Genomic DNA, 27796 nt, shown 5'->3' on the forward strand with positions numbered 1-27796 from the left:
GTTGAAAAATCGTGTTCCTTTTTGTTGTTGAAAACTATATTGTTGTTTTTTAAGTCGAAAAAATGTTTGTCCCGAGAAAAAAAACCCATGTCGCTCTCCGTAAAAAAAGGTCGGTGCCTTAGTTGATATTTCTAGTTGTCGTCTTAATTGACGATGCAAACTATAGTCATCACTTTAAAATCTCATCAAGTTGGACCATTGGGCAGTTTGGAACGTAGTTTGTTTTCTATTTCCTGTTCAAATTAAAAAAAAAAGGAAAAGGAAATGACATATTGTTTTTCTGGATGTTTATTACGTTCAGTGTGATATCTTCTCCGGATTTGAAAGGAAAGAAGAACGTACTTTAAGACCAAACAAACATGTACCTTTAACAGAATGGTAAGTATGAACCAATTATCTTATATTATAATAGCCGAATACATGCACATGCATTGTTTTTCTAATTTTGTATTATATTCTTCTGGTTATAACCGTGCAATTGTCACCATGCAAGGCTCATGTTGGTTCTTGTAAGTGCTTCTGCTCTCTCACTGCGTGGATACTAGCAGATTTGGCGATTAGCAGGTTTAAACAATTTACGAGGAACCAGAAATTACGTTTCTTCGGCCTACTAATATATTTCACCAGGGAATAAATTCGCGTTTTAAGCTCCGCTGTTTTCTATTTTGTATTTGGAAGATAGTTTTGGTTGTTATTTCTTTTGACGTCACGCGTAAGTATAGGTTTCCTGAATATGAACAGTTCTTAATAATTATTTACCTGTTTACGGAAACTAAATAAGGACCGAGATCTCAGAATTTTAGTTTTTTTCTAATTTTGTAATTTATCCCCCTATTTATTTCTATTGCAATTACGCATCTAAAAACGACAATTTTCAGTTGTAATCATAATCTGCGTTGTGTGTTTGTGAAATTTTCGCTTCTCCATGTCTTCAACTTTAATAAATTGTACGAATACGTACGGTCTTATGAGATATGTAAGATTGTTTCCAATAAAAGGTACTATATATGCGTTGTGATTAAAATAACTTGAAACTTGAAAATTTTGCTCCTCAAAGACTACAATTAACTCGGGTTGTGTGAATACAAACAAATCACATACACAAACCAATTATGATGCATATGATGTGTCAAATACAATTCATATAAGACATGTAAAGGAATGACATAATTTTATATGATTTTTACAAAGTGCACTTCTGAGCATACATTGTACTTAATATCATGGACAGTATTTAGTAAAAAAAAAATGGATGGCAAATCAGTAATTGCTGATATATATATTGTTTAATTTACATCAGAATATACTCTTACAGAATTTTGCTATTTCAACGTTAACATGATAATTGAATAATGCATAAAGTTTTGTAGTGTTGGATTTCTTTAAAACTTTAAAAGGTAGCAACTGTTTTCTTTCATTTTTAAAAATGACGATTTATTTTTACCTTTTTTAACGGAAACCCGATATTTTCCGCTGCGTATGATGGCGAAAAGGAGAAATCGATCAAGGGAGGGCCTGCAGTGGCGGATCCAGAGGGGGGGGGGGGGGTTGTTACGGGTGTTGGAACCCCCCTTTTTTTTGACGATCAATGCATTTGAATGGGGACATATAGTATGAAAACCCCCCTTTATCCTGGGTTGGGTTCCTGGATCCGCCCCTGGCCTGGATATGTTTTCTTGGCAACTACCCGCTACCCGTTTGGTTTTGCAAGATATATATTTACACAGCCACATCCGAACTGACTTGAGACTTTATATTGAAAACATGCGGTAGAGAATGTCTGTCGCCGCTCTTGACGAACAAAGCCCTTGCAACTCGAATATATCATTTTGAGCCTACTTTTAAAGTTATGGACGAACATTAGATGCACAGATTGGAAGATGGATGGATGAATTGAAAGTGACAAACATGGTTAACTTCTTCATGTATATGAGAGGGTGTGGATGGGGTTTATAGAATAGAGAATAATAGGCAAAAAAATAAAGAATAGAGAAAAATGGGCAGAAAAAAAAATAAAAGAATAGAGAATAATGGGGTGCTAAAATATAAAGATTCACTGCAAAAATTAAAGAATTGGGTAAAGATTACAGAAAAGAACAATGTCCAGAATACAGTTATCAGGTAATTACAGAATAGCCATTGTTTTTAAAGATAAAGAATAATGAGCGAAAAAAATAAAGAATGCAGAAATATGAGGGCGAAAATGTGATATAAACTTAAATTCGCACTAGTTCACAAGGTCAGATTCCGCAGGAAGCTATACACAGACACATTTTCCGACTCCGAGCTGACCAGTCTTGCTCTTTCTCCGATATGTCACGAGCTCAGCAGACAAATCCTTGGTTTGATCCGGTCGTTGATCGAACCAACGACTCGAGTCAACATATTATGAGGATATATTTCTTGGTAAATGACATTCAATGCATGTACAGTTTTGTATTAATACTATGCCAATGCAGTCCATCAAATTGCTTTTTTTTTTCGTTTTGCTCCAACGAAAGCGAGACACACACGTTTTAATAAGATGTGATCATGGTGATTCATTTGTTGTTTTATAACTAGCATTACAATAAATGTGCATGACCCTATTGAAATATTAATTATTATTCCTTGTAGAATAATCAGTGTAGTTACACAAAAAATGTGTAAAAAACCGAATTTTTAATTCAAGGAAAATTGATCTCTACTTAAGTAAATGCATGACTTTTTTTCAGAGGGAACATGTTGAATCGTATTATAATAGATGCCACGTCGTCAGCGCTTTTAAAACATGTCATGGTGTATAATTTTACAGTAGAACTTCAATTTTTTTAATCCAGTGAACACGACTATTTTAGCAAGGGAGGGTAAACGCCAGGAATTAGTTCAAATGTTAAGGAATACATCTGTGAGGGTCTGGATGGGGTCCTTCATTTCTGTAATTTTTTAGGCCATTTTCTCTATTCTTTATACTTTTTGCCCATTTTCTCTATTCTTTATATTTTAGCACCTCATTATTCTCTATTCTTTATTTTTTGGGTCAATTTTTCTCTATTCTTTATTTTTTTGGCCATTATTCTCTATTCTGTAAACCCCATCCACATCCTCATCTGCAGCCCATAATTGTTTTGATAAACTTAAAAGGTACTTCTGAAACATAACAGTTTAAAAGACTTGAGTCTACCAGGAAGATTCAAACTATATATATAAGATGGTAATATACGAAGATAATGTTATAAAATCGTGTCGACAAATATTTCGGCTTAACAAATAGCCTTCGTCAGTGTCAATAATTTTAACAATACTATTGATGATTATTGTTAAAATTATTGACACTGACGAAGGCTATTTGTTAAGCCGAAATATTTGTCAACACGATTTTATAACATCATCTTCGTATATTACCATCTTTAAATATATTTATAATGATTTCCTTATCTGCGCAGTATCGTCTATTCTAGACGATCCGGTACATATTAAATTTGCTGGTTGGTCCTTTTTATAGACTTCTCTATATATATATATATATACATATATGAGAAGTTCTTTGATTAGCATTTTCACTGTATACAGATTAGCATGAATTAGTTGTTTATCGTGTTCGATATGGTGAAGCTGAGATATATATACATATAAATGTATAAAATGTCTCGGGGTGAAATGGTGAACAATTAAAAAAAAAATTACTTGTCACTTGATAAAGTATACTGAGTGGGTCAAATCATGTCAAATAAGCTTCAATCTATTCAAAACAAATCGACATTATATAGCTTTTATACCTTCTTTTCTTTTATAAATAAAATTTCAAAGTGGTAAAAAGTAGAATAACAAAAATACCGAACTCCAAGGAAAATTAAAACGGAAAGTCATTTATCAAATGGCAAAATCAAAAGCTCAACCACATCAAACGAATGAAAACAACTATCATATTCCTGACTTGGTACATGCATTTCCTTATGTAGAAAATGGTGGATTAAACATGGTTATATAGCAAGCTAAACCTCTCATTTGTATGACAGTCGCATATAATTCCGTTATATTGACAACAATGTGTGAGCAAAACAAACGGACATAAAAAGGTAAAAATGTAAAAAAAAAAGGGGGTACAGCAGTCAAAATTGTGTTGTAATCTTAATCACTATATATAAAAACAAATAACTATTTCAACAAAGAAAAACAAAATAGCATATAGACACTCTATAGACAAAGAAGCAAAAATGAAAGACAAGAATACAAAAAATGGCCATAGCACAATAACACAATGATGGGATGTATGAATACCGAGCCATGCCAAAAGTATATGTACAAAAAAGGATTAAACAAGAACGTTTAGAAATATACAAAGACAAATAAAACACTTGTTGTATTTCCGAGAATTGCATGTCAAATATCTATTATAATGTTTTAGATTTTATACGAACGTTATTTTTGTGGTTATAAAATAGCATGTTGCAGTTGTCGTTGTCCGTCAATTTCAAGAAAAATATGTTTAACCTCCCATTGATAACACTGTATTTCTGTTGCAGATAATATGCAAATTCCAATGTTGATGTTTATGCATGTGTATGTTCAATTTCCCCGTATCGACATCCTGCACTATATTGTAGGTCTTTGTTATAATTTCATGTAAACCTTACCATTTCGTTAAGTATACTCTGATATTCGTTCTGGCATTTTTTAATTTGAAAGAGGCTGCAGAATACTTTTAGATAGCGTCGGATGCACCAAATGTGTACAGTCGTATTTTCGTTTTGTATAGAGCTATGTCATCCCGATATCCTTCTTTTCAAAAGTCTGCAGCACTCATTTAGGCTTATACATTAACATTGTATCGCCTACTTTTACTGCTCATATATCTTAAAACTTTTTATATATAGGTACATTTTTTATTCCTTTTTTGTAACTATAAGAACGGATGTCTAGCAACAATAAAAATTCAGAATTTTTCGAGGAGACGACTTTTCGATAATCTAGGGAGGGGGCTTTGTGCGAATTGAATATTAAATTGTATCTGTTGCTAAAGCATATACTTTTCTTTGTACACACTTATTTCCTATTTTCCAAATTTGTTGCATTATATTCATCTTGCCTGTGGCAAGATTATTTATTTTCAGTTCTTACCATGCCAGGATATTCATTTTCAAAATCCTTCTGACCCCAAAAAATCAAATGGTCTCCCCCTTATTGGTCCTATAGATGTACTTCTGATAGTTTATACTACCAGAAGTTGGTTCACTCAGTTGTCATCCAGATATCTACCTTTGCTGACTATGGCGTCAATGTTCTTTATATCTGTTGAGTTGGAATCCTGGCTCACTGCGCAGGGCGTTACATATATTTGGACAGGATTAAGGGTGTTGTGTATCGATGGAAGGAGACAACAACAAAAAAACTGAAGTGTTCCTGTCTGATACAACGCGAAAAAGACGTTGCTCATAATCGCATGTGCATATAAATATATAAAAAAAATGTGATAGTGTATGATTACCAAAAATACAACTATCAATCAAACACCAAAGAACAAGGATGTAATATATAGACAACTACAAGTCACCATTCGGCCTTCAACAAAGAGCAACACTCGCACCGTATATACAGCAAGGTATATAAAAGGCACCGGGACAACAAAATGTAAAACGACACATAAGAGAAAAATTTATCTTCAAATGATAATAGATCTTGTTTTATGTCCCTTTTGGTCATATAGGTCAAGTATCTATACAAATGTGTATACATTGTCATTTTCGTTTTGTACATCCGGGATCCCGACATTCGAAATAAAAGCTGGGCCACTCATTTCAAACGATATTTCCCGACCGTGCAAGACCCTCATGGGTAGTCAATGTCGTTAAAAACTCCCCTCGTCAAACGATATTTATCTTTTATCTCCTATATCATAACAACATTGTTGTAAGAATAGTTATAATAATCTTGCCATCTTATAGTGGCCAACACTGTCAAGATAATACCGTGCAGTCAAAATGCTACTTTCTGGAAACATATTCATTATTAAAAAAATCTTTGAACTTCGACTTTCTAAAATCCTCAATAAAGATGCAACGATAAGTTATGTAAAATTTATTATTCGTGACATTTTTTTTCTACAACTTGAAAAGTGACACGGATGTGCCACGATAATACATAGAACATGACGTCTAACAGAGATTTGATCAATCAGGCATTTCCCCCTGAAATTTAAAATCTTATAATGAGCCTAGGCTCTTTTTCAAGTAACAAGTGAACGCGACAGGCATTTCAGGATGAAAGTATTATATCAATATAATACTTCCATGATTTTAGCCACTAGTTTCTATATTATTAATCAACGTACAAATTGGGATAAAACGTACAGCAGAAAATTGTTCATTTCAGCAGTTAAGAGGCGACCGATCTATAAGATGCAAATAAGCTTCAATTTGTTAATATATCATGATTCTAGCAATTGGATTAGTCTTTATTGTCATATTAGTGTATACTTATACTTGTGACTACTACAAATCATAAACAACAACAAAAATAACATCGATCTGTCTAAAATATTCATATATACAATAAGAAATAACTAAGATTCCGTTATCCTCAGCTCCTGAGGTTGTTTTATAAAGAAACCCGTTTATTTCACTTAGTTTAAATTTGAAGGATTTAAGCATAACCACTAGTTTTTATACGCCCGTCAATTTTTGACGGGACGTATTATGGTATACAAATGTCCGGTGTCCGTCCGTCTGTCCGTCTGTCTGTCTGTCCGTCTGTCCGTCCGTCCGTCTGTCTGTCCGTCTGTTTGTCCGGCGTAAACATGTCGCACCGTAACTTGAGAATGGTCAAACGATCTGTATACTTTTTGGTGAAAATAAGATTAAAACTTTTTGAGTTACGGGACTTAGTAACTAAAACAGGTGTGTGTTTTTTTTTTTTTCACATGTCGCGCCGTATCTCAAAAATAATTTATGATTATTGCTTAAAACTTTACACACTTCTTAGTTATATTAATCTTAAGATCTGTATACTTTTTGGTGATGATTCAAAATTTTATTTTAGAGATATTGAGTATTTTGTTAAAAAAGGGGGATGGGTTTTTCACATGTCGCGCCGTATCTCAAAAACAGTTTATGATTATTGCTTAAAACTTTACATACTTCTTAGTTATATTAACCTTAAGATCTGTACACTTTTTGGTGATGATTCAAATTCTATTTTTGAGTTATTGAGTATTTTGTAAAAATAGGGGGAGGGGTTTTTCACATGTCGCGCCGTATCTTAAAAACGATTTATGATTATTGCTTAAAATTTTACACACTTCTTAGTTATATTAATCTAAAGATCTGTATACTTTTTGGTTTTGATTCAAAATTTTATTTTAGAGATATTGAGTTTTTTGTAAAAAAAAGGGGGGTTTTCGCATGTCACGCCGTATGTCAGAAACTATTTATGCTTATTGCATAAAAATTCACACACAAGACGACGGGCGTATCATGCGCTCATGGCGCAGCTGTTTATTCAGTATAACCAGAGACATAATACATTTGGTCTCTGGTATCACCAAGATTTGGAAATGTAGGATTATCTATAGCAATTTCATTAAAAAAGATTTATACCATTTTTTGGCATTTTGACAGTATAATGACAGACAGACAGAATATTTTATTCCAATATAAAACAATATCATACATCATAATATAAGTATAAAAATACAAATAAAGATTTAAATCGAAGTTAAAATATCGGTATCCAGCCACACCTGACTTATGAGACACTTTCAATTAAAGACTTATTCTAACATTCATAAAAAATGAATAAATGAATAAATAAAGCTTTTACATACTATACACAATATTTTCTGCGATTAAACATAAAATACAGAGATTTTGCTAAAAAGGGTTGTATAGAGTCATGTGATATCAGAAAAATGAATTTGTCATCATGATTAAAATCGTTATAATAGAAAGTATTTTTCAGTCCGTTCTATGGTTTTACAGGTTAGCAACATTCTTTGATTTTGATGTTGATTGAAATATGTTATTATCACTAATTCTTATTTTTAGTACATAAGCGTATAGATTCAAAATCTTGGATAACATTTTGGTCTTGTTTGGCTTTAATGCTTTTATATTTTATTTTCCAGTAATTCTGAATAAAAGTTCCTTAAAATAATCTAACGCAAGTCTTTATTTTTTAGTTCTTACATATTTTGACAGCTATTTTTTTTTGTATAGCAAATTAAGTTATAATACTCCGAGGGCATTTCTTGAATCATATATAAATTCCTTGTGAATCAACGCGTTAACTTAATGTATAACTTTCTTTTAGCAAAAGGTTTATGTTTTCAGTACTATTTGATATAGCTTAACAAAAGATTGCTAGTGTGTTTATATATTTTTCTTATTTGCTATCGACCAAGTTCAGCTTTAACCCCTATATTACAAGATGAATTTCTGGTACCTTTAGAATATATTAACAGAAGTTGACATGAACCTTTTCAAAAGGTTGTCCAAGTATTGGAAATTATCTATATCTTTGTTTTTGGGTTACACGTAATCTGACTTTTGATTTATAATGAGAGTGATATGTATATATGTATGATATTTCTGCATTATATGTCAATATTTTGCTCAATTAGGGAATCAAAGAGATTACATGATTGTACAGGATACGTTTTATGGATTGTACTGCTAAGATTTAAGATATTATCTACAATAAAAAGACTTGTATATAATATTGCAACAAGTTAAAGATATCTAAATTTGAACGAAGTACATGTTATTTTGTAACAAGCTATTAAGTTTTGAAATTGAAATTATTCAGTGCATGAACATGCAATGTCATTTATTCTTTTAAGGTTTATATTTTATTAAATCTAATTAATTGGCGGATCCAGGGGGTGTTCCGGGGGTTGGAACTTCTTTTTTTCGTTTTCGTTTTTTTTTAATTATGTGAACTGTTCTTGGTGTTCCGGGGGTTGGAACCCCCCCCCCACCCCCATTTTTCAATGTAATTAAAGAAAATATGTTCCGGGGGTAATTGGACCCCCCCTTTTTTTTTCAAAATGGCTGGATTCGCGGCTGTTAAATTTTACTACAATATTTTATCTTCATCAATGTAATTGAAGAAAATATGTTATCTGTAATTACTTCTGTTCTTATGTCCACTATGTATGTTCATTGTTTTTAAATTTTAATTGCGTTGTAAGAATCCTCCCACTTTTTTTCCAATTCAACACCGCTTTGTACAGTGATTGTGTAATCTTCTAACATGCAAACTAAATACCATATCGGATTATTACATATTAGGTTAATAATGGAAATATAAAATGATCGCATTCAATCTGACTCACTATATAATTCCACTCTTTTTCAGTGGTTACTTGGATGTTAAATGCGTTTACGAAAGTGGGAGGGGGGGGGGGTGTATATCGCATATTTAATGTTGATTCTAAAATGTTAAATCTCGTGACTGCAATATATAATGTAAATACGATTGTTTTTTAATAATCAAGCAACTGGTTTTTTTTTTATGAAAAAATAATTAGGGTTAGTATTTTACCAATAACCTGTTAAACGTGTAAATTTACAAATTGTTAATTATTCTTAATGCAAAAAAAAAATATGGAGGATGCAATGTTTAAATTTATTCACGTGTAACAGCCCCATCTGTTACGCGTTAAAACGGTGTATACTCAGTTACATTGTAAAATCAATGTTTGACAGATGTTTGGATCTGACATTTGAACTTCCATTATGTGAAACATTGTCGAGAGTGGAAGGGTAAGTTGTTGGGTCTTTAATATTGTATTTTTAGTAAAACTAGCAATGAAATGTCGATTAAGATTTACTTGTTTTCTTACGCTACCTCGTATTTTAAACTGTGTCTTTATTGGTGTGTTTTTGGTCAGAACTGATCAATAAGCACGTGTTCGTCGAAGTATTTTTGGCTTCGAGGGTTTTGGTAATGGTATGCATCTGTTGTTGGTAGGCTCCATGCTATCAATCTGTAAGTTTGCTTTATTTATTTCTGTATAGACTGCAGATAAATGGATATAGGAAGATTGATTGTTCATCGTTTCATTTAACGTTGATATAGTTTTACTTCTCTTATAATGAACTGGTCGATAAAGCATGTGTTATCAAAGCAAAAAATGAGTTTTTTATATAAAAAGTATTGGTTTGTAAACTTCTGATTATCGACATTTCCTATTCAAGCATTAAGCAAGCAATAATAGACCAGCTTATATATGTTTGCAAGTGAAAAAACGCAGCTTTAACATTGCTGGACTCCCGGGGGCTTACTTTCTATATTTTTAGTGGTATGAGTGTGCCGCAAAACAGGGTCGCTTTTTCATGCCTTGCTGGTTAGAACAGGGTCCCTTTTCATGTCCTGCTGGTTATAACAGGGTCGTTTTTTCATGCTCTGCTGGTGAGAACCGGGTCTTTTTTTAAACAAAGTATTTGTATAGAACAGGATCGCTTATTTAACTGTTTAAGATACAGTCTAGAACCCAGGTCTACAACAGCATCTATTTTACATTTTCTTGAGCGTGTCTAGAACAGGGTGTGTTTTTCAATATTTCTGTTTAGAACAGGGTATATTTTTTAATGTTTTCTGGTTAGAACAGGGTATGATTTGGCAAGTGCTGTCGGCACAGTTATACCCGAAAGGATATTCAGTAACCCCCGGGGTTGGACTCAATTCAAGAAATTAAATATTACTGAAAATAAAACCGTTGCGTTTCATCTAATGTAATGCCAAAATTAAAAATATTTGTTTTTATGGTTACCCCACCTACCTTTTTTATGTCTCAAACTGCCTACCATAAAGTTCGTATTGTTTGTAAGTGAATTGTGACAAAATTGCAGGTTGTACCTTTATACTTATGGTAAAAAAAATAGCAAAGCAAAGCAAATTTCTACCTATACTTAATCAATTGTTGTTAAAAGAGGAAATCTTCAACACACATATTTTATTTTTATGGCTTAGTCATTTTTTGCAAAGAAGCAAGTTGTGATATATGGGGGTCATTCACTATGTGGCATGTAAGAACTAAGATTTTGGAGTCCCCAACAAAGATATACGCTGTAGATAACACAATATCGATAAAACGGTGTTACTTAAATGCAATCTTATGGATGGAAATACTAGAATATAGTCAACCGTTGCCTCATTCAGAAATTTTCGCACAAAATTACCCGGTATACTCGAAATCTTTTTTCTCTTGGTGGTCCTTGAAAAAAAATCTGCTGTTCCTTACTATTATTTCAATTGCAAATTACAAAAATTGTGTCGTCCTTTGCAAAATTGGTGGTCAAAACCTTCAGGCCCGCCACCACTTTTTGGAGAACTCTGAAAATATCGTCAACGATTATAGAATAGGATATATAAAAAAAAATTCTATGGTTAATAAGATAGACGACCAGTGTTTTACTTGCGAAAAGGTTTTGTGTGCAACTGAGTGTGCAGACTTTCAATCAATATTTCACGGTGCAAGGTAGAAAGATACCATCTTGTTTACACTGCATTTGGATTTATTTTACAGAAACGATAGCATTCCAAAGATATGATTAAAAAGGTTAAAACTAAAGTGTTCCATGTTTTTTTTTAATGTATGGATATATTCCCCTGCATTCGCTAAATACCATTGCACACATACGGTGAACTTATATATGATACATAATCTATGTTATATATTATAACAGATTTTCAGCTTTTTTACGACTATTTATAAATGCAGGTTCATTGTATTTAATACTACATATTGCTGTAGCAGGAAATTTCAACAAAATAAATGTTTCTGTTAAGTATTACATCGAAAGTCGTCCGGAACCGAACTGAATAAATTTGTATTTTTATAGACAATACATCTACTTTCGACCGAATTTTGGTTTTGGGGTGAGAACCTGTTTTTTTTTTTACAAAGAAAATACTTAAATGTTTGCAAAAATGTGACAAAACTGTAGGTCTCTGTAGTTCTGAGTAATCTACAAATATCTGTAATCAGATATATATGATAAAATTATTGCAATATATAATCTCAACGTCCAAATATAAAGCTGTGTCATATTGGGTTTTAGGAAAGATTTTAGTTTATAGTAAGACTTAACTGTTCCCTTGATCTTTTCGTCATTGAAATCATATTAAAAAATCATAGCATTGTTCCACGATCGCGTCTTCCTGTATACTAATTATAACGTTGTCGATGAATTTCCCTTCCGGAGCACCTGAGATCATCCCAGGTTTTGGTTGGGTTTGTGTTGCTTAGTCTTTGTGTTTCGTATACTCTTGTTTTTGCGCAATTCGTTTTTGCCATGAAATTTTCAGTTCGTTTTCGACTTCTTTCTTGTGAACATGAATGAGACTTTAATTTGTTTTAAATGTTTTACTATAAGAAAACAACTGCTATTATAGTTAAATCCATATTATCATAAGCATGCATTGTCATTATTGTTTTTTTACTTATGTCTATTTGTAATCATTATATGTAACATGCCCTTTATTGGCCGATAATTGGTTTAATAAAGTATTCGTATTCGTATCAGACTAAGTATATACTTTGAGCTTGCATGCTTTCTGTAACTGACTGCGATTATCTCATATCTGGCTAAGTTTACTGTGAGCTTGCTTTCAGTTACTGACGGCATTATATCATATCGGTTAAGTATACTGTGACCTTGCTTTCAGAAACTGCGAGCATTCTTTTGTATTATTATTGTTTGTTCGTTTCTTGGGGTTGTTTTTGTTTAGAGGGGCTTGTGTTTTTTATTGGGGGTTTGTTTTTGTGGGGTTGTTTTAAGGGGTTGTTTTTGGGGTGTTTGTTTTCTATTATACTGTTATTTCGAGATTTAAAAACTAGATTAATTAACCCAATCACATCTTCATGTTCAAAGTCAGGAACCTCGTCAGGAGTTGTATGTTACATAAAAGTGTGTATCTTTATTAGCGGACAACAACCCAACGACACATAAACCATAGCCATAAAGAGATAAACAAACGGTTTTTAACAATAGAAACGGTTTATAAACAATGTATCAATCTCGAAATCCTCGACACTGGACGCTAAGCAACTAACAATCAATCAATCTAAATCCTCAATGCTCTTCAACTACTTACTTGATTTGTCTTTTAACTTTTTTTATTCGAGCGTCACTGACGAGTATTTTGTAGACGAAACGCGCGTCTTGCGTACAAAATTATAAGCCTGGTATCTTTGATAAGTATTTTGGTTTAAAAATTGTATAGTAAAGTTGTGAATAAGGGATATTCCAAGTTTTCAACATTTCTATTTGACACTATAGATATCACATACGAATGAAATAAAAATATAATAGTCGGGACCTGTGTGGTCTTGTACACAGTTATAGTTAAATCTTTTTTGTATATAACAATAGTGTTGATTTAAAACAATGGAGGTCTTGTTGTGTAATACTCATTGATAAAATGAAAATTAACAACGTGAAATCACTGTACATAAACAACGTCAATACACAATGCATATCAATCATTATACAGGCGCTGATACAGACGATTTTAAAAGGGGATAGTTCTAAAGAATTTAGAAGTTAATTGCCTAATTGTCGTCGAGTTTCACCCGATTTTAAAAAAAATACCGACGAAATGAGGCGGTTTAACATCCGTTCCTTTCTGTATTCACGAACGATTACTGTAGCTCTTCAAAATTAGCGTAGTTCGGTATTGAGCCATCCGGCTTTCAAATATTCGTTTGTGAGCGTTCTTGATGAAGGTAAATCCATGAAAGCGCTATATGGACGCATGACATTGAAAGTTATTTTCATTTTTTAATAAGGTATACACATATATTAATAGCTCTGTCAAAAAGTCGTATTAATTTCTTGAAGCATCTAGTATACGTAGTGTTGTGATTACTACGTACGAGGTTGCTGTCGCTTGGCATAACGTATTCATATATACTGCAATCAATTAATGTTACTATAATACCTTATATGTCCTCAACTTTTTCAAAAGTAGGGATACTCATTTATGTTAATAAACTAATTTAGTTTTTACATCATACGAGTTTTTGCTATAGTATTTAAATCGAAAAGGCACAATTAGAATTCGATGTAATATTTTAAGGGTGATTAACAAGGGCGCAGAACGTTTTAGCTAAAAATCCGAAACTCCAAGTGGACATTTCAACGCCTACATTATACTCAATTTTTTTCGCTAAACTGTCCGCGCCGATTTACAGTTCATTTGTCCCATACAATAGTATGTGAGATACTTTTAATTGTACTTGGTCAAGGTTTTTTAATGATATGATATCATAATTCTGAAACAACACAGAAATGAACATGCAAAAGGGTAACTGATTCAAACTAAGGATCTTTACCTAATGTCATAATAAAAAAAATATAGATAAATACAAGGCAATATAACACATAATGTGTTTATTATCTTTACTTTGATTGGTCTCAAGCACTTTCGGAAGTGATGATGGGGGTTTTAACGACCTTGACGACCCATGAGGGTCTTGCACGGTCGGTCCGGAAGTGATTTTATGCTGTTTACTTTTATAGACCTTGTTCGCCGGACTACCTTCGAAACCATGCAATGTAAATAACATGGCGGCTTTATTTAAACTTTATTTACAAAATGTTGTTGAAAAAATACAACGAAATAGTTAAACAATTGTAAGGACATAACACAAGACGAATTTTTCATGAGTTATAGTGATGTCTGTACTGGAACAATTGTCTCACAAACTTTATATGCAAATCCTTTGCACTTTTATTCGTTTGTGAGTGAGTCGGGGACCGGTCCCCGTCAATAAATCCTATTAAAAATTAGAAATAATATGTAAAACATACAATAACAATTAAACCGGAGAGGCAGTATTACATGTAGTAGTAAAAGTAAACTCAGAAAAGTGTCACAGTTTTATAAAATGTGCGAAATATATGTGCATATATCCGTTCAAAAATGAGTTGATAAGTATAGGACTTGATTCGAATGCTTTGTAAACGGTATTTTCATATTTAGAATTAAATTTTCAGCTATAAGAATAATGAGTTAGCTCGATAAAATTTGGACGTATATACCAATTTATAGAATTATATATAAAACTTGAATCAATTAGCACATATTTAGAAATCTTATAAAATGCAACAAGCATACAAATTATATTTGTAATAAATTTGATATGAATAGAAATATGACACCAACATATTGTAACATTCCGATCAAAATACTACTTTTGTTATTTTACTTCTACATCCTAAAGCATACCATTTTTTTTCAAAATGATAGACGTTAAGTAATCGTCATTCAATCAATCAATCGATCAAAATGATTGATTGTCTTCTGACAAGGTAGTTCACTTCGAGTCGTTGACTGAATAGTTTTGCTTGTGGAGAATGTGGTCTAACGACGTCAACAAATTCAACCTGAGATTAATTCGAGGATAATTGCTTCTGAACTCCAAAATGTCAACAATTCTTCAATGAACCGTAAATATTAATACATTTGAGAGAGAAAAAAACTTTAAAATGTTTACGGACCAGATGTGTTACTAAGTTTTTTAAATGAAATTTTGATTGGAAATTAATTAATATATATCTTTATTGCAGTTACATCCAAAAGAGGGCCAAAGACATAGTAACACCCAATTCACAATTAACAACATCATCATGGCATTTGTATTAAATAAAATAACATGTTATATCAAACACACAACACAACAATTGACCAAATGGGTCCCTTGTCCTCAGTTCCATAGAATGTTTGATAAAGGAGTCTTAAGACTTCACTTGCTGGCTAGTAGTTGGATTTAAAACATATTTTATTTTATTATCAGAAAAATTTATATTTTGTGTTTTTAATCATTTTATTACAAAATAAAAAGAAATGGAATTCATCATCCAACACTTCGCACTTGTTACAAAGTCTTTAATGACGTGGAACCGTTTTATACCTCCAGTTTGACCACTTATTCTAAAGTAGCATATGTTTTTCTTGTCTTAATAAAAAATGTAATAATATGAGGGAAAATTGTTCACGATATGCAGAGAATTTACAAATAAGAAAAACGGATCGATTGTTGTTTGCTTAGTATTCGTAAAGAAAGTAACACATTAAAAGCACAGATATTGTTTAAAGTCTTTCAATTGGTCACAATAAAACCCTTTACACTCCAGTTGCGGATCCAGAAATTTTCATAAGTGGGGCCCACTGACTGCCTAAGAGGGGGCCCGCTCCGGTCATGCTTCAGTGATTCTCTATAATCAACCAAATTTTTCCCAGAAAAGGGGGACGGGCCCGCTGGGCCCCCTCTGAATCCGCCTCTGCACTCAATGTTGTAAAAAATAGTAAAAGGCGTTTTGAAAAAAATAGAATTAAGTTTACAGTCATTACTTAGGTCTTTGCAATGGTTTTAATGATTCGGTTTCCGTTAAGAAGTTACTCGACATCAGCGTTGCTCTCGTAGACGAAGAGAACTGTCTTTCACGAACAGAAGAACACGTGTCATAAAATGCTGACCGGAACTGTGAACTCATCAGAAAGAAGATCCAAAAATTACAATGGTAACCAAACAATGACAAGAGATTTCCCCAAGTATCCCAATGGTCGTCTTCATCGGCAGTTAAAACTTCTCTTAATCTGTCCGTTGCTAATTCATATGCATAAATGCAAAATGCAATAGTATCTTGTAATTCTGATAATAGAAATATTGTCAGAATAATAAATACAAGACCATTAAGTCTTTTCATTTGAGATGACGATCTATTTCTATCATGCACATCTGCAGCTATTCCACGATGTCGACGTTGTAGCGTTCTCGCAAGTAGTATTGTTGTTATAAATAGAACTAAACATGGCAAAAACCTGGCGACAAATCCGCTAATGATATAGCTTACCATTACTGATGTTTGAGTAACTCCATGTCTCGTTCCCAATACACAACCTTCATACAGAAAAGTACTTCCATTCTTTATAGAAATTGGAACAATTTCCACAGAAGCGGCTTCATAAATATAGACAACGACACCAACTATCACTGAAACTAGTACCGCCATAACTGATACTTTAATAGAACATACAGATCTAGCATGAAAAGGAAAACAAATGCAGACAAAACGCTGAATGCCCAAAAGCGCTGTTATCCAGTTTGATGAAGATCGAGCCATTTCTTCCATGATATGAAGCACGCGCTTCAAAATACACCACTTATATTCTACTGGATCCCTGTAATGGTCCAGTAGATGAAAGTATATGTGATAGACTGCAACTGCCAAACATATCACTGAATTAGAGCAAGCAAGCGAAGATAGCAAAAATGTCGTCTGCGAACGCATCCTTTTCTTCGCAAATACGTAAATTACCATAACATTTACTAAAATTGTCAAGAGAGATATTCCAGAATATAAATACGCAAAAATAGGAACCTGCCATTCTTTTGTTACCATTTGGTATGGCAGATCATAGTAGTAGTAGTAGTAGTTGTAATAGTCATCTGTTGTCTCGGTGTAGTTCCCGCCAAATTCTGTGGATTTGTTCAAATGCAATATTGACAGGGATGTTGAGTTACTCTTAGGTTCGTTTAATTGAATTTTCGAGGACATGTTGTTTCCTCTACGCAATAAATTATCACTTTTGTATGTCCTAAAAGTGGTATTAGTTCCATTAAAAAAAAGAATGCATACCAACACTTTTGGCCAGAGATAAGTTATATACAGGTTACTTTACAACTGATCATATATATTTTATTACGGCTGGGGGTGTTGTGAGTAGTAGCTTACTCAGCGAAATGTGTCATCAAAATAAATTCGGATTCTGGAACGCTGTCGTTTTGTCAAATGTTCTGACATTTAAAACCATTATTGAAATAGCAATTTTTCAAGTGTATTTGAATCATATTGCTGATAAATGGGTTATTTCAAGCACTACTGAAATCTGACATTGCGCATTTGATCTTTTACTTTATTGTACTTCAATTGTGTAGAATGACATTTTCTGTTTGTATCAACAACTATTAGCGGACGTGTCAGGATATTGTTGTAATGACTTCATATCATCAAAACACTTAATAATCGGAAAATAGAAATGTTTGAATGATACTCATCGCTACTTAATAACGACGTAAATTATTGACAAAAGAAGAAAAACGAAATTTCTCAATTAAGAATATATTTTAGGTTATGTTATATGACGCATACCCTTGGCCTGTAAAATTTACAGAATTCTGTCCCTTAATCAATTTTTTAGACTGACTAACTAAATAATTTGCGTTTATAAAAGCATTAATGACCGCAGATAAATAAATGTGAAATCTACGATAAAAATGCCATACCCACAAAAATTATATCTCGATTTCAAAGTCGATCAGGCCTCGAGCGGTAAACTAATCAATCATATCAGGCAAGTCATTTAACTCGTAAAAGTCCATCCGAGGTGGGTGACGTTTTGTCAGAATGATTTATATTGATTGTTAAAGTAGTTGTTTTACGTGCGGTGGCGGTTTTACTTTTTGCAGTAAATTTACTGTAAATATAAATATAATATCTTTTTTTTTCTTGATATAAATTCTAAGCCTTATTGTCTATATCCGGCCTTGTATTAATTAAAAATCGTAAATTAAAGAGGTTGTCAATGATAGTGTTCTGTGTATTATCTAAATTGTCATTCCGTTATTTCGCCTGAATTTAATTCAACACTTTGAGACAAAAACAACAGTATGTCGTACTTCTGAACGTATAGCTGAAACATATACCTCTAAACAGTTTTTTTGAAATTTGCCCAATTTCGAGACCCCCCCCCCCCAAACTATAATGATAAAGATATATCTACAACCATAAACACAATATCTATCTATTTACATTCGAATATTTTTTTTCCAGTTTATATGGTTGAGATTGTGACCTTCGAGATGAACGTTTTAAAACTTTTTTTATTATAAAAAACGAATTAACAATATGTTACCAAGATTGTCTTAAACAACAATGTATAGCGCTGAATAATTAACATATTGAATTTTGAATATATATTTAAAGATATATTGAATTTGGTGAATTTGATAATCTTGGGATGGGGTGGGGTGGTGGATGGGTGTGTGATCCTTTTAAAAACATTACGTTGGGATTTTGAACCCTGGAGTAAAACTAATTTATAAGGAATTGCATCTCCAGACCTCTTTTCTTTGCAGGTGGAGGAAAAGCATGACACTGAAAAATAGCTTCCTCTTTGATTATTGATAACTGCTCATATATCTTGTTATCCAAGCAGTAGAAGATATTGTACAGAAATAAATAGTTAAACGGAACTTTATACAGTTCAGACAAATTCAAATTCAGATCATTACCAGTCGGTCAGCTAGTATAGACTTTTCCATATGGTAAGTTAGAAATTTTTCAATTTACATATAAGGACTTTCCTGGTTTACCGACCTACATTAAGAAACTGTATGTTCTTGAAATAGGTTCATGGCCACGGTCACTGGCATATACAAGGCTATACCTGTGACGTTCTTCTAAGACTTCATTTTTCTTGCTGTGTGACCTATAAGCTTAGTTCCTGAAAGTTTTTTGCAAATTTATAGTGACACTAGGTGACTTCAAAAACTTTAGGGAAACTTTCGAGAACAAAGTGAAAGTAATAAAATAAACCACAAAACATAAAGAAAGTGACGTAAATGCTTTCATCTAAATATATACTTTGTTGACAATAAATGATTTCCAGTGTATAAAGAGAATGTATCCACTTTTAACTCATTGAATTTACACCGTTTATGTACATGTACAGGTGTTAATTGTGCATATACAGGTGTAAATAAGTAAGGCTATAACAATTTTACATAAATAATTTGTAGGGCTTTTAAAATTTCGAAAACAAAAATCAAATTTAAAAAGATAAATTAAAATCAAATTTAAAAAGATAAATTAAAATCAAATGGCACAAAATCTTAAACTTTCGACAGGAATTCAAAGCTGTATCTTGTCGAACCGGAAATTTTGATTTCCTTATTGAAATTCAATAAATTAAAGATAATTCCATATTTTGAATAATAAGGACAGCTAATAATACAGATGTTTAAAGTTTTGATATTGTCTACTTTTGAACATAAATACGAAATATTCACTTTGTTTATAGTTGGGAATTTGCCTACAAATATATTCTTAAATTTTAAGGTGTATTTTACTAAATTTTCCTCACATTGTTTTCTAAGCAAAATACATGTACATTTTTGATATGATAATTATTTTATGATGAATAGGTATGTCGCATAATCTAATAGTCAGTGAGTTGTTTAATCATTTATATGGGTACTACGACAGGTATCACTTGTGGAAACGATGAGAAAAAAATGCCCCCCTTTTTTTTAGTGCATCTGTGTTAGCCCACGTTAAAGTTGGATATGTATGTTGCACAGTCCTTTGTTGTTTTTTCCTATAGTTGATGGATCGTTGGTGGTCTATGTTTTCTTTAATATATATGGTTTTGTGTTGCGCATGCCCTGTGTATTTTCTTACTTAAATCGTTTGCAATATGAAATAAGTGCAGTGTTCATAAAAGTCAAATTTTGACATAACCACATGAAATACATGCCCAAAAGAATTTTGCTCATGTATGTATATGTTTGCATTAAGAACGATAAGATTATTCATGTAAAATGATGTGCAAGGAGTATCTGACTGTAACCTAATATATGGCTACCGCAATCACCTTTAAACATGTTAAAAATATAAGGACTACATTCTACTGACAAGTATGCTAGAAATATTATTCAATTAAATATCTTAGCGTATTTTGATAAAAGCATCGAGTTTAGGGTTTCCTTCCGACGGTTGCTGTAGAAGAAACAGCTGAAATTTACATGTATGAATACGAAGCTAGCAACATACGCATTTGAAATTACTTAATCAGGTAAAAATATCATAATCATACATAAATAAAACTTTTTTATGAACATCAAAACATAAACAATTTTTTATACGAGAATGGTGAATGGCAATGTTTAGATGACTCATATTGGGTATGGTTGGGGTCCTTCATTTCTGTATTCTTTAATTTTTCTCTATTCTTTTATAATTTTTACCCATTATTCTCTACTTGTTTATAATTTAGCACCCCCATTATTCTCTACATTCTTTTTTTTATTGTTGTCCCATTTTTATGCAGTTATGGTCCTATTTCTATTGTGTAAAACCCGTACAGACCCTCGTATTGTGATGGGCTGATAATAGCCGTCACTGAAATGGACATAAACGTTTGAGAAGTCAGCTGAAAACGGCAACTGCCAGGTATCGTTATGCATTGAAAGCCAAAAAATGCACATCATATGTAATAAACAACCTTTATTGTGTAGGTAAATATACAACTGGCCATTCATGTAATATGTAAAATGTGTGTAAGTATACTAATATGGAATTAAAATGTCAAAACTTTTAATTATGTTAATTCAAAAATGTGTATTACTATTATCATGACAGAATAAAGTTAAAATTGTATACTACATTGGAAACGAAATTTTCCATTGCGGTTAAACAAACATAACAGAAATTTATTTTCTGTTAAAACAAATCTTTTACGGCCTGTCAATTCAATTAAGATAAATCATAAATTATACTTTTGTCTATTATAAATGAACATTTAGATGTATGGTAAAAAAAAAATGTATTAGAAAGACTATATTTATAATGTATACTTAATATTGTTTCCGTAATCTAAATATATTTTTAACTGTTTATCGGAAATTTGTTTGCTAAATAAATACTCATTAAATATGATATTTTCAATAAATCGCCCTTTATATATAATTTTTCGTTAGAATTTGTATTTATTTGCACATTAAATAAGATTGAGAAATAAAATTAAACACATTAAACGATCAGCTAACATGAAATGAAAGATCAGGAAACGGAAGGTCGTTTTTATAAACTTATTTCCTTCTAATCTCTTAAGATCGCATAATCCTTCGCAATGTCATTTTTTAACCCTGACATGCAAACAATAAGTTTTTAAAACAAAAAAACATAAAATAAAATTATCAATAGCAATTTCCCATATTTAATCCTACGTTCTCTATCGTTGACAGCTAAAAAGCGGCACATCTACTGTGACTTGAAATGGCCCTCAGCTAAAACAATACATCATGCTATGGTTGAGTTGTTTCTAAGCCCTGGGCTATCTTTTTCTACCGTTTATACATACACTGTCGTCTGAATGAGAGGTCCCAATGGCGAATAGTGAGGATTAGAAATTTGTTTACATGGACCAATTACTTATCGCCTTTGCATTTTAATGAGGAGTATTTAACTTATTAATAACTCTGATTACTCTAATTAATATTTTGATTTGAGTGATAGTGACCTATATTCTGAGTAATTACTTAGTTCATGGTGATTTAAGTGAAAGAATTCGAGTTTAACCCATCATTTAAATTCGTTCTCTCACCTCTAAACTATACACGTGTTACACAGTTATATTATAACGGGATTTTTAATAATAGAGTGGACAATTTATTTTGGGGACTTATTCATACTGTGTATTGTGACAGTGAATTTTAAATTGAATGATGTATTTTGCGGATGAGAATAGAGTTATCCCACAAGGCGATTTACAAGACGGACAAAAACATATGGTATGTAGTAGTAAAATACGTGTATCTTTAAAAAGATGTAGCTTTCGATGAACTAACTATACACATTTGAATCAATTCACGCACATATTTTCTTTCCATAAATGAACGTATCATGAAACAAATTTATACAGGTGATAATGTTCTAAAAAGACATCAGATCGTTTCAAATTCTAAATGCGTATATGTCAAAACAGTTGACCAGAAAAAACGATGACACCGGTGTTTATGTAAAAATTGATAGATCCGGAAGCTATGAGCTAGCTACTGATACATAAATATATACATATATATTTAGTGTTACATTGGATAGGTCGCCGCCGTTAGTGGTGTTTCCGGCTTCTCTGAGTAATTGATATTAGTTGTTAACATTTTTCTGACTTCGCTGGTCAGTTTTTATTGCCAAGTGGAGACAAAGGTTTGGGTCATCAGGTAAGGGTCGTACACTTTATATTTTTTATAACGTAACGAACATGCATCAGTGTCATCCGGAGTAATTGCTCTTCCTTGTATAAAACTTGTGTACACTTAAAAGGTATTAACCCACATATACGTATATGTTAGTGCATGGTAGGTTATGGCGATTTTAAGGGCGAAGACCTCTCGTATGAAATGATATTTAATGTACATGTATTTCGGAAGCAGAAGGGATTTTATTGTAGATTGAAACAGTTTGTTTTGATGTTTTCGTCAACCACAAAATATGCATGTACATAATTATAATATGTATATATTTACCATGCAATAAATTTTACATTATCATATGCAAGCAGTATTCATAAGGTGTAATAAATCGCAAAAACATGGATACTAAATTTCTTTTTTTAAATTTCCGCGAACATATATAATTTTGCTATCCATAACATTTTTCAACATGCTTGCATAGTATCAAATATCAATTTTGTCCATCTTTTGGAAATATAGACGCATTGAAGAATTTATTGCTTTATTCTTGGAAAACAACAGGTTTATTGGTCACAGCTTTAAACCATCATTAAAACAACATTTGTTTTAGCTTCCAACCGCATGCTTCTATCTGTTAGTACTTCTGTTATAATTTGTTATTAGACTTTCAGAAAACAAGACTATAGGACAAACAGACAGACAGTCTGTTCTATGATGATACCATTTGATTTATATTTCACAATCATACGTTGTTTATTATGTTGAAACGGACCTTACTACTTATTTTGTAATCCAGGAAAAAGAATTAAGGATATATCGATTGATTAAACGATTGTTGGCGAATTATTAACAAAAAACCCGGATACATTTTGTATATTACCACATTTACGTAATATGTCTATGAGAACCTGCAATGACCAAATAGTGTCTGAAGTATTGAAACGCATCCATTAACCAGTAAAGGGAAATACCCAAGAGTTCATAATTTAGAATCAACTGATATATTTTCAGATATGCCAGAACCCTTCCTGCCCAACAGTTGTTGAACCGTTTACTAACCGGTTGATTTGTCAGTGCTATAACACTCTACCGGATCATCAACCGGTACCTGTGACGTCTATGCAACATAATCCGGATATCAGCAACGGAGAACCAGCTCTCTATAACTCGGCATACCTAAGAGTTAACTCGCCAGAAAGAAAAGGTGTTCGTCCGCCACAGGTAAATTAAGATATAACAAAATTAGATAAGAAACAATTCAGTGATAAGTATATGTCCTACAAGTCTTAAATACACCTTTATATGTTTCTTTTGCAAAGGTATGTGCTTCAGTTTTCCGTACAAAATTTTTTTTTTACCAATCTAAGATACCAACATTTTTTTTATTATCTATACATGCATATATTTATTTCATCATTTGAATTTAAAACAGTCTACTGAAGTTATGTTTTAAATATGTTTCAAATAAACAATCAACAGTCACGAGAAGTTACGCAGAATTTTTGCACTGAATTGTCAACCAGTAATGTGTCAGAGAAACGTACTTGTGATTGATAAGCGAAAAGGTCACGCATTACATCACAAGGCGAATCCAACCGGCTTTTGTTTATAGTCTCTCTAATGAAAAGAAATATTATGCAGGAGGAGATATACATAATTTTCACGGTCCAATGCATTCGTGGTAAATTTAATGTGAAGTTAGATATAAAACAGCCCCGTTTTATGGTACAGTGAAGGCGAGGTTTTCCTTCAGACACCTTTAGTATACTTGTTTAATATTTAGTTCGTCAAAGTTAACTTACATGAAGTTATTTTGTTAGATTTCATCACACAAACGACAGCATTTGCACTATTGAACAAGGAACTGACCAAGGGTTTGATGAAGGGGGAGGGGGGGGGGGGGCGTATTTTCCCGAAACGGTAAAAATATCTCTTACCTAGACGAGGCGATTTTTTTACGATGTTATGCACAAGAAAAAGATATTTTTAATACCCTCTACGCTCCCTGAATCTGTCGCTGTAAATGTTTTTTTTTGTGTCGTTTGGTTGCTGCATCATTGAAGTATACCCACACCTCCTTTTAACTTCCTTTAGTTTATCCTATCAATATTCACAACGCCTCCATTGTTGAGAGTTTAGATAGTCATTAAGGTCAGATTGATAACGATAAAAGTTTCAAAGTGACCATTGTTTTCGAAAATTTTAATTTCTATTCTTCATACATTTGCTCCATAAAACACGCATGAAAGGGACTATAAACAATCAAAATCGAAATGAGCTTGGGATCAATGTTATATACATATAAACATTCCACATTCAAAAATGTGATGGTGTATACTTTTACTGGTATTAATTCAAATACACTCTTTTTTTAATAGGGTAGACCAGAATCAAGTCTTGAAAGTTTAGCGATGCTAAGTTCAGGATTCAATCCCGGTGGAGCACCGAAGACTACCCCGAACTTTGATTCACTTATCAAGCCACAAGTCCATGACTATATAAACATGTAAGTATTATCAAGTTCGACCTTCACAAATTGTAAAATACGCTGTGTTGTATTTTTATTCAGCATTTTTAATTCTGACATGTACAGTGATTGCAAATTTCTGTGAAAAATTGTCCATTATTTCTGTGCTTATTGACTTATGATACTCGAATAAAATCAAAACACTATAATATTTTTTTCTTAATAAAGATGTGTTTTTTTAATTACACACTTTTATTTTCATAGGCAGAAAACCACATATGATGTTAATCCAGGTAAAAAAGTTGATACCAGACACGCAACTGGTGTATTGAAAGCATGGCTGAGAGAACACAGGAAGAGTCCATATCCTTCCAAACAAGAGAAAATAATGTTCACTCAAATAACCAAGATGACAATGACACAAGTATGCACATGGTTTGCCAACGCTAGGCGACGAATGAAGAAAGAAAATTCGGAAGAAGGCGGTTCATCAGACAACAACAGTGATTCGGGGGCTTCCGGTGATGAAGACGAGGATGGCACAGATAGTCGAACTGATACGTCATCACAGGACTCCAGAAAATCCATGCCAGCTATGCCCGTTATGCCAGCTATGCCAGGTACATATTTATAGCAGGTGTCATTTGTATGTAAACATGGCTGCACGATCGAGTGATCTAAACTTGTAAAAAAAAAGATGAAATTTGTATTACTTTAATTGTATATTTTACAAAACATGATGTTTCCTGCAAAAATACCAGTACACTGGGCTGTCAAAGTAGCAACGTATGTAGTAATTTTACCAAGTGTAATACTGAATGAGATATCTTTTAGCCGATCTATATATAAAAAAATCGTAATTAGGTAAAGCTACATGAATGATAAGGCTTGAAAAATGTCTAGTTTTCACATGCATACATTTTGCCATTCTGATTTTTTTTATCATCTTCTTTTCTAGCAACAACAATTGGAACAATTTCTACAAACACAAAAGATTCTCGCTTACCGGGTTTCGATACTTTTATGTCTTCCATGAAGAAACAGTTAATAAATCCACAGCCTCCTGTCTACAACCCGCCATGTCAGCCAGTAAACCCCATGACAGTCAGTCATCACTATGGCAACGAACAAGTCATGAACGGAGGAATGAATAATTTCAACCAAGAAAACTATTACGTGCCATATAGTAGTTATTGTGACACTGACGCTAATCTTTATCAGCATAATTATTACGAACCTCAGTACAATGCGCAGCATTCAGGATTTACAATGTATGATAACCCGGATGATAAAGTTACAGTAGGATACCAGCAGACCTACAACAACTTCGAGACTCATACTACTACAGACCCAGCGAGTGGGAAAACAAAAATTTGGTCCATATCAGAGTTGATAGGTTCTGCCATGAATATAAACAATCAGATAGAAATTGAATGAAAAGTTTTGCGTATGGATTTTACATGTCTCAACATTTTGGCATTCTAGTCCTTCATGGTCAGCCATTGGTGTTCAAATATCGAGTTGTAACATTACATTTCTATGAAGTTTCGAATTATGTTGCAATGAGTCATATGCTTATTTGCATAATGCATTATGTTAATGTTTGTGTAGTAAAATGCAGACTTTCAAGTCAATTAGGCTTGATAATTTCTGGTCACTTATGAAATCAATGGTAATTTTGTCTAGCATAACATTAATGTATAAAATTTCGATTTTGATTAGTATTATATGCATGGTCTCTTTCATTTAAGGTTTCATGATGTACAACATGCATTGACCACGTGGTGATGAATATTCATAATCATGACATAATTTAAGGTTTCCAATATTTTCTTTTAGAAATGCTGGACATATTTTATTTTTTGATGAAACAGTTGAAATTGTTATAGATTGATGTCTTTGTGTTTAAAATGTTACGTTTATAACTTTTTTTTAATTTATCTGTACAACATTCCACATTTTCGTATTTCCTAAAAAGAAATTCATTGTTATCAGTATTATGTTATAATTTAAAAAGATATTTTTAAGACATTGCAGATATTTAAATAAGTCTGTTGATATTATATGGTGCTTTTGAGATTGGTAGGTGCTAATTATAAAATTGATTTGTTGTTGGTTAACTAACCTTGGTAATTATAATTTTCATGTTTTTTATTTGTAAATTGTATGAATGGTTTGTAGGGGCATTATCTTGGAATGGTTCCTTGATGTCGCAGCATTTGTCATTGACTGAGTGATGAGAGTTTTGATGATTTTATTCTGTAATTTGTAATTGATAATGACAACATCTTAATTGTTTTAGTGCACATGTATGTAAAGAAAGATGAATTGAATTTTATTTATTAATAAATTTGTGAGAACTTTTA

General features: G+C 32.4%; 1 protein-coding gene across 3 annotated transcripts; it reads left to right on the forward strand.

Annotated features, from left to right (window-relative positions):
• The first annotated feature begins 292 nt into the window (after positions 1-292).
• Positions 293-27796, forward strand: LOC127703136 (iroquois-class homeodomain protein irx-5-like). 3 transcript variants are annotated; one of them, XM_052207622.1, is made up of 6 exons: positions 293-378; positions 19127-19315; positions 23975-24184; positions 25342-25469; positions 25695-26050; positions 26389-27796. In XM_052207622.1, the coding sequence occupies exons 2-6, from the start codon at positions 19313-19315 to the stop codon at positions 26865-26867; spliced, it is 1176 nt and encodes a 391-aa protein (XP_052063582.1). In that variant the 5' UTR covers positions 293-378; positions 19127-19312; the 3' UTR covers positions 26868-27796. The 3 variants fall into 3 exon arrangements, with proteins under 3 accessions (XP_052063582.1, XP_052063581.1, XP_052063583.1); XM_052207621.1 differs by lacking the exons at positions 293-378; positions 19127-19315 and adding an exon at positions 22119-22561; XM_052207623.1 differs by lacking the exons at positions 293-378; positions 19127-19315 and adding an exon at positions 22840-22990.

The sequence above is a fragment of the Mytilus californianus genome, unplaced genomic scaffold, assembly GCF_021869535.1.
Source record: "Mytilus californianus isolate M0D057914Y unplaced genomic scaffold, xbMytCali1.0.p SCAF_5, whole genome shotgun sequence".
NCBI classification, from domain to species: Eukaryota; Metazoa; Mollusca; class Bivalvia; order Mytilida; family Mytilidae; genus Mytilus; species Mytilus californianus.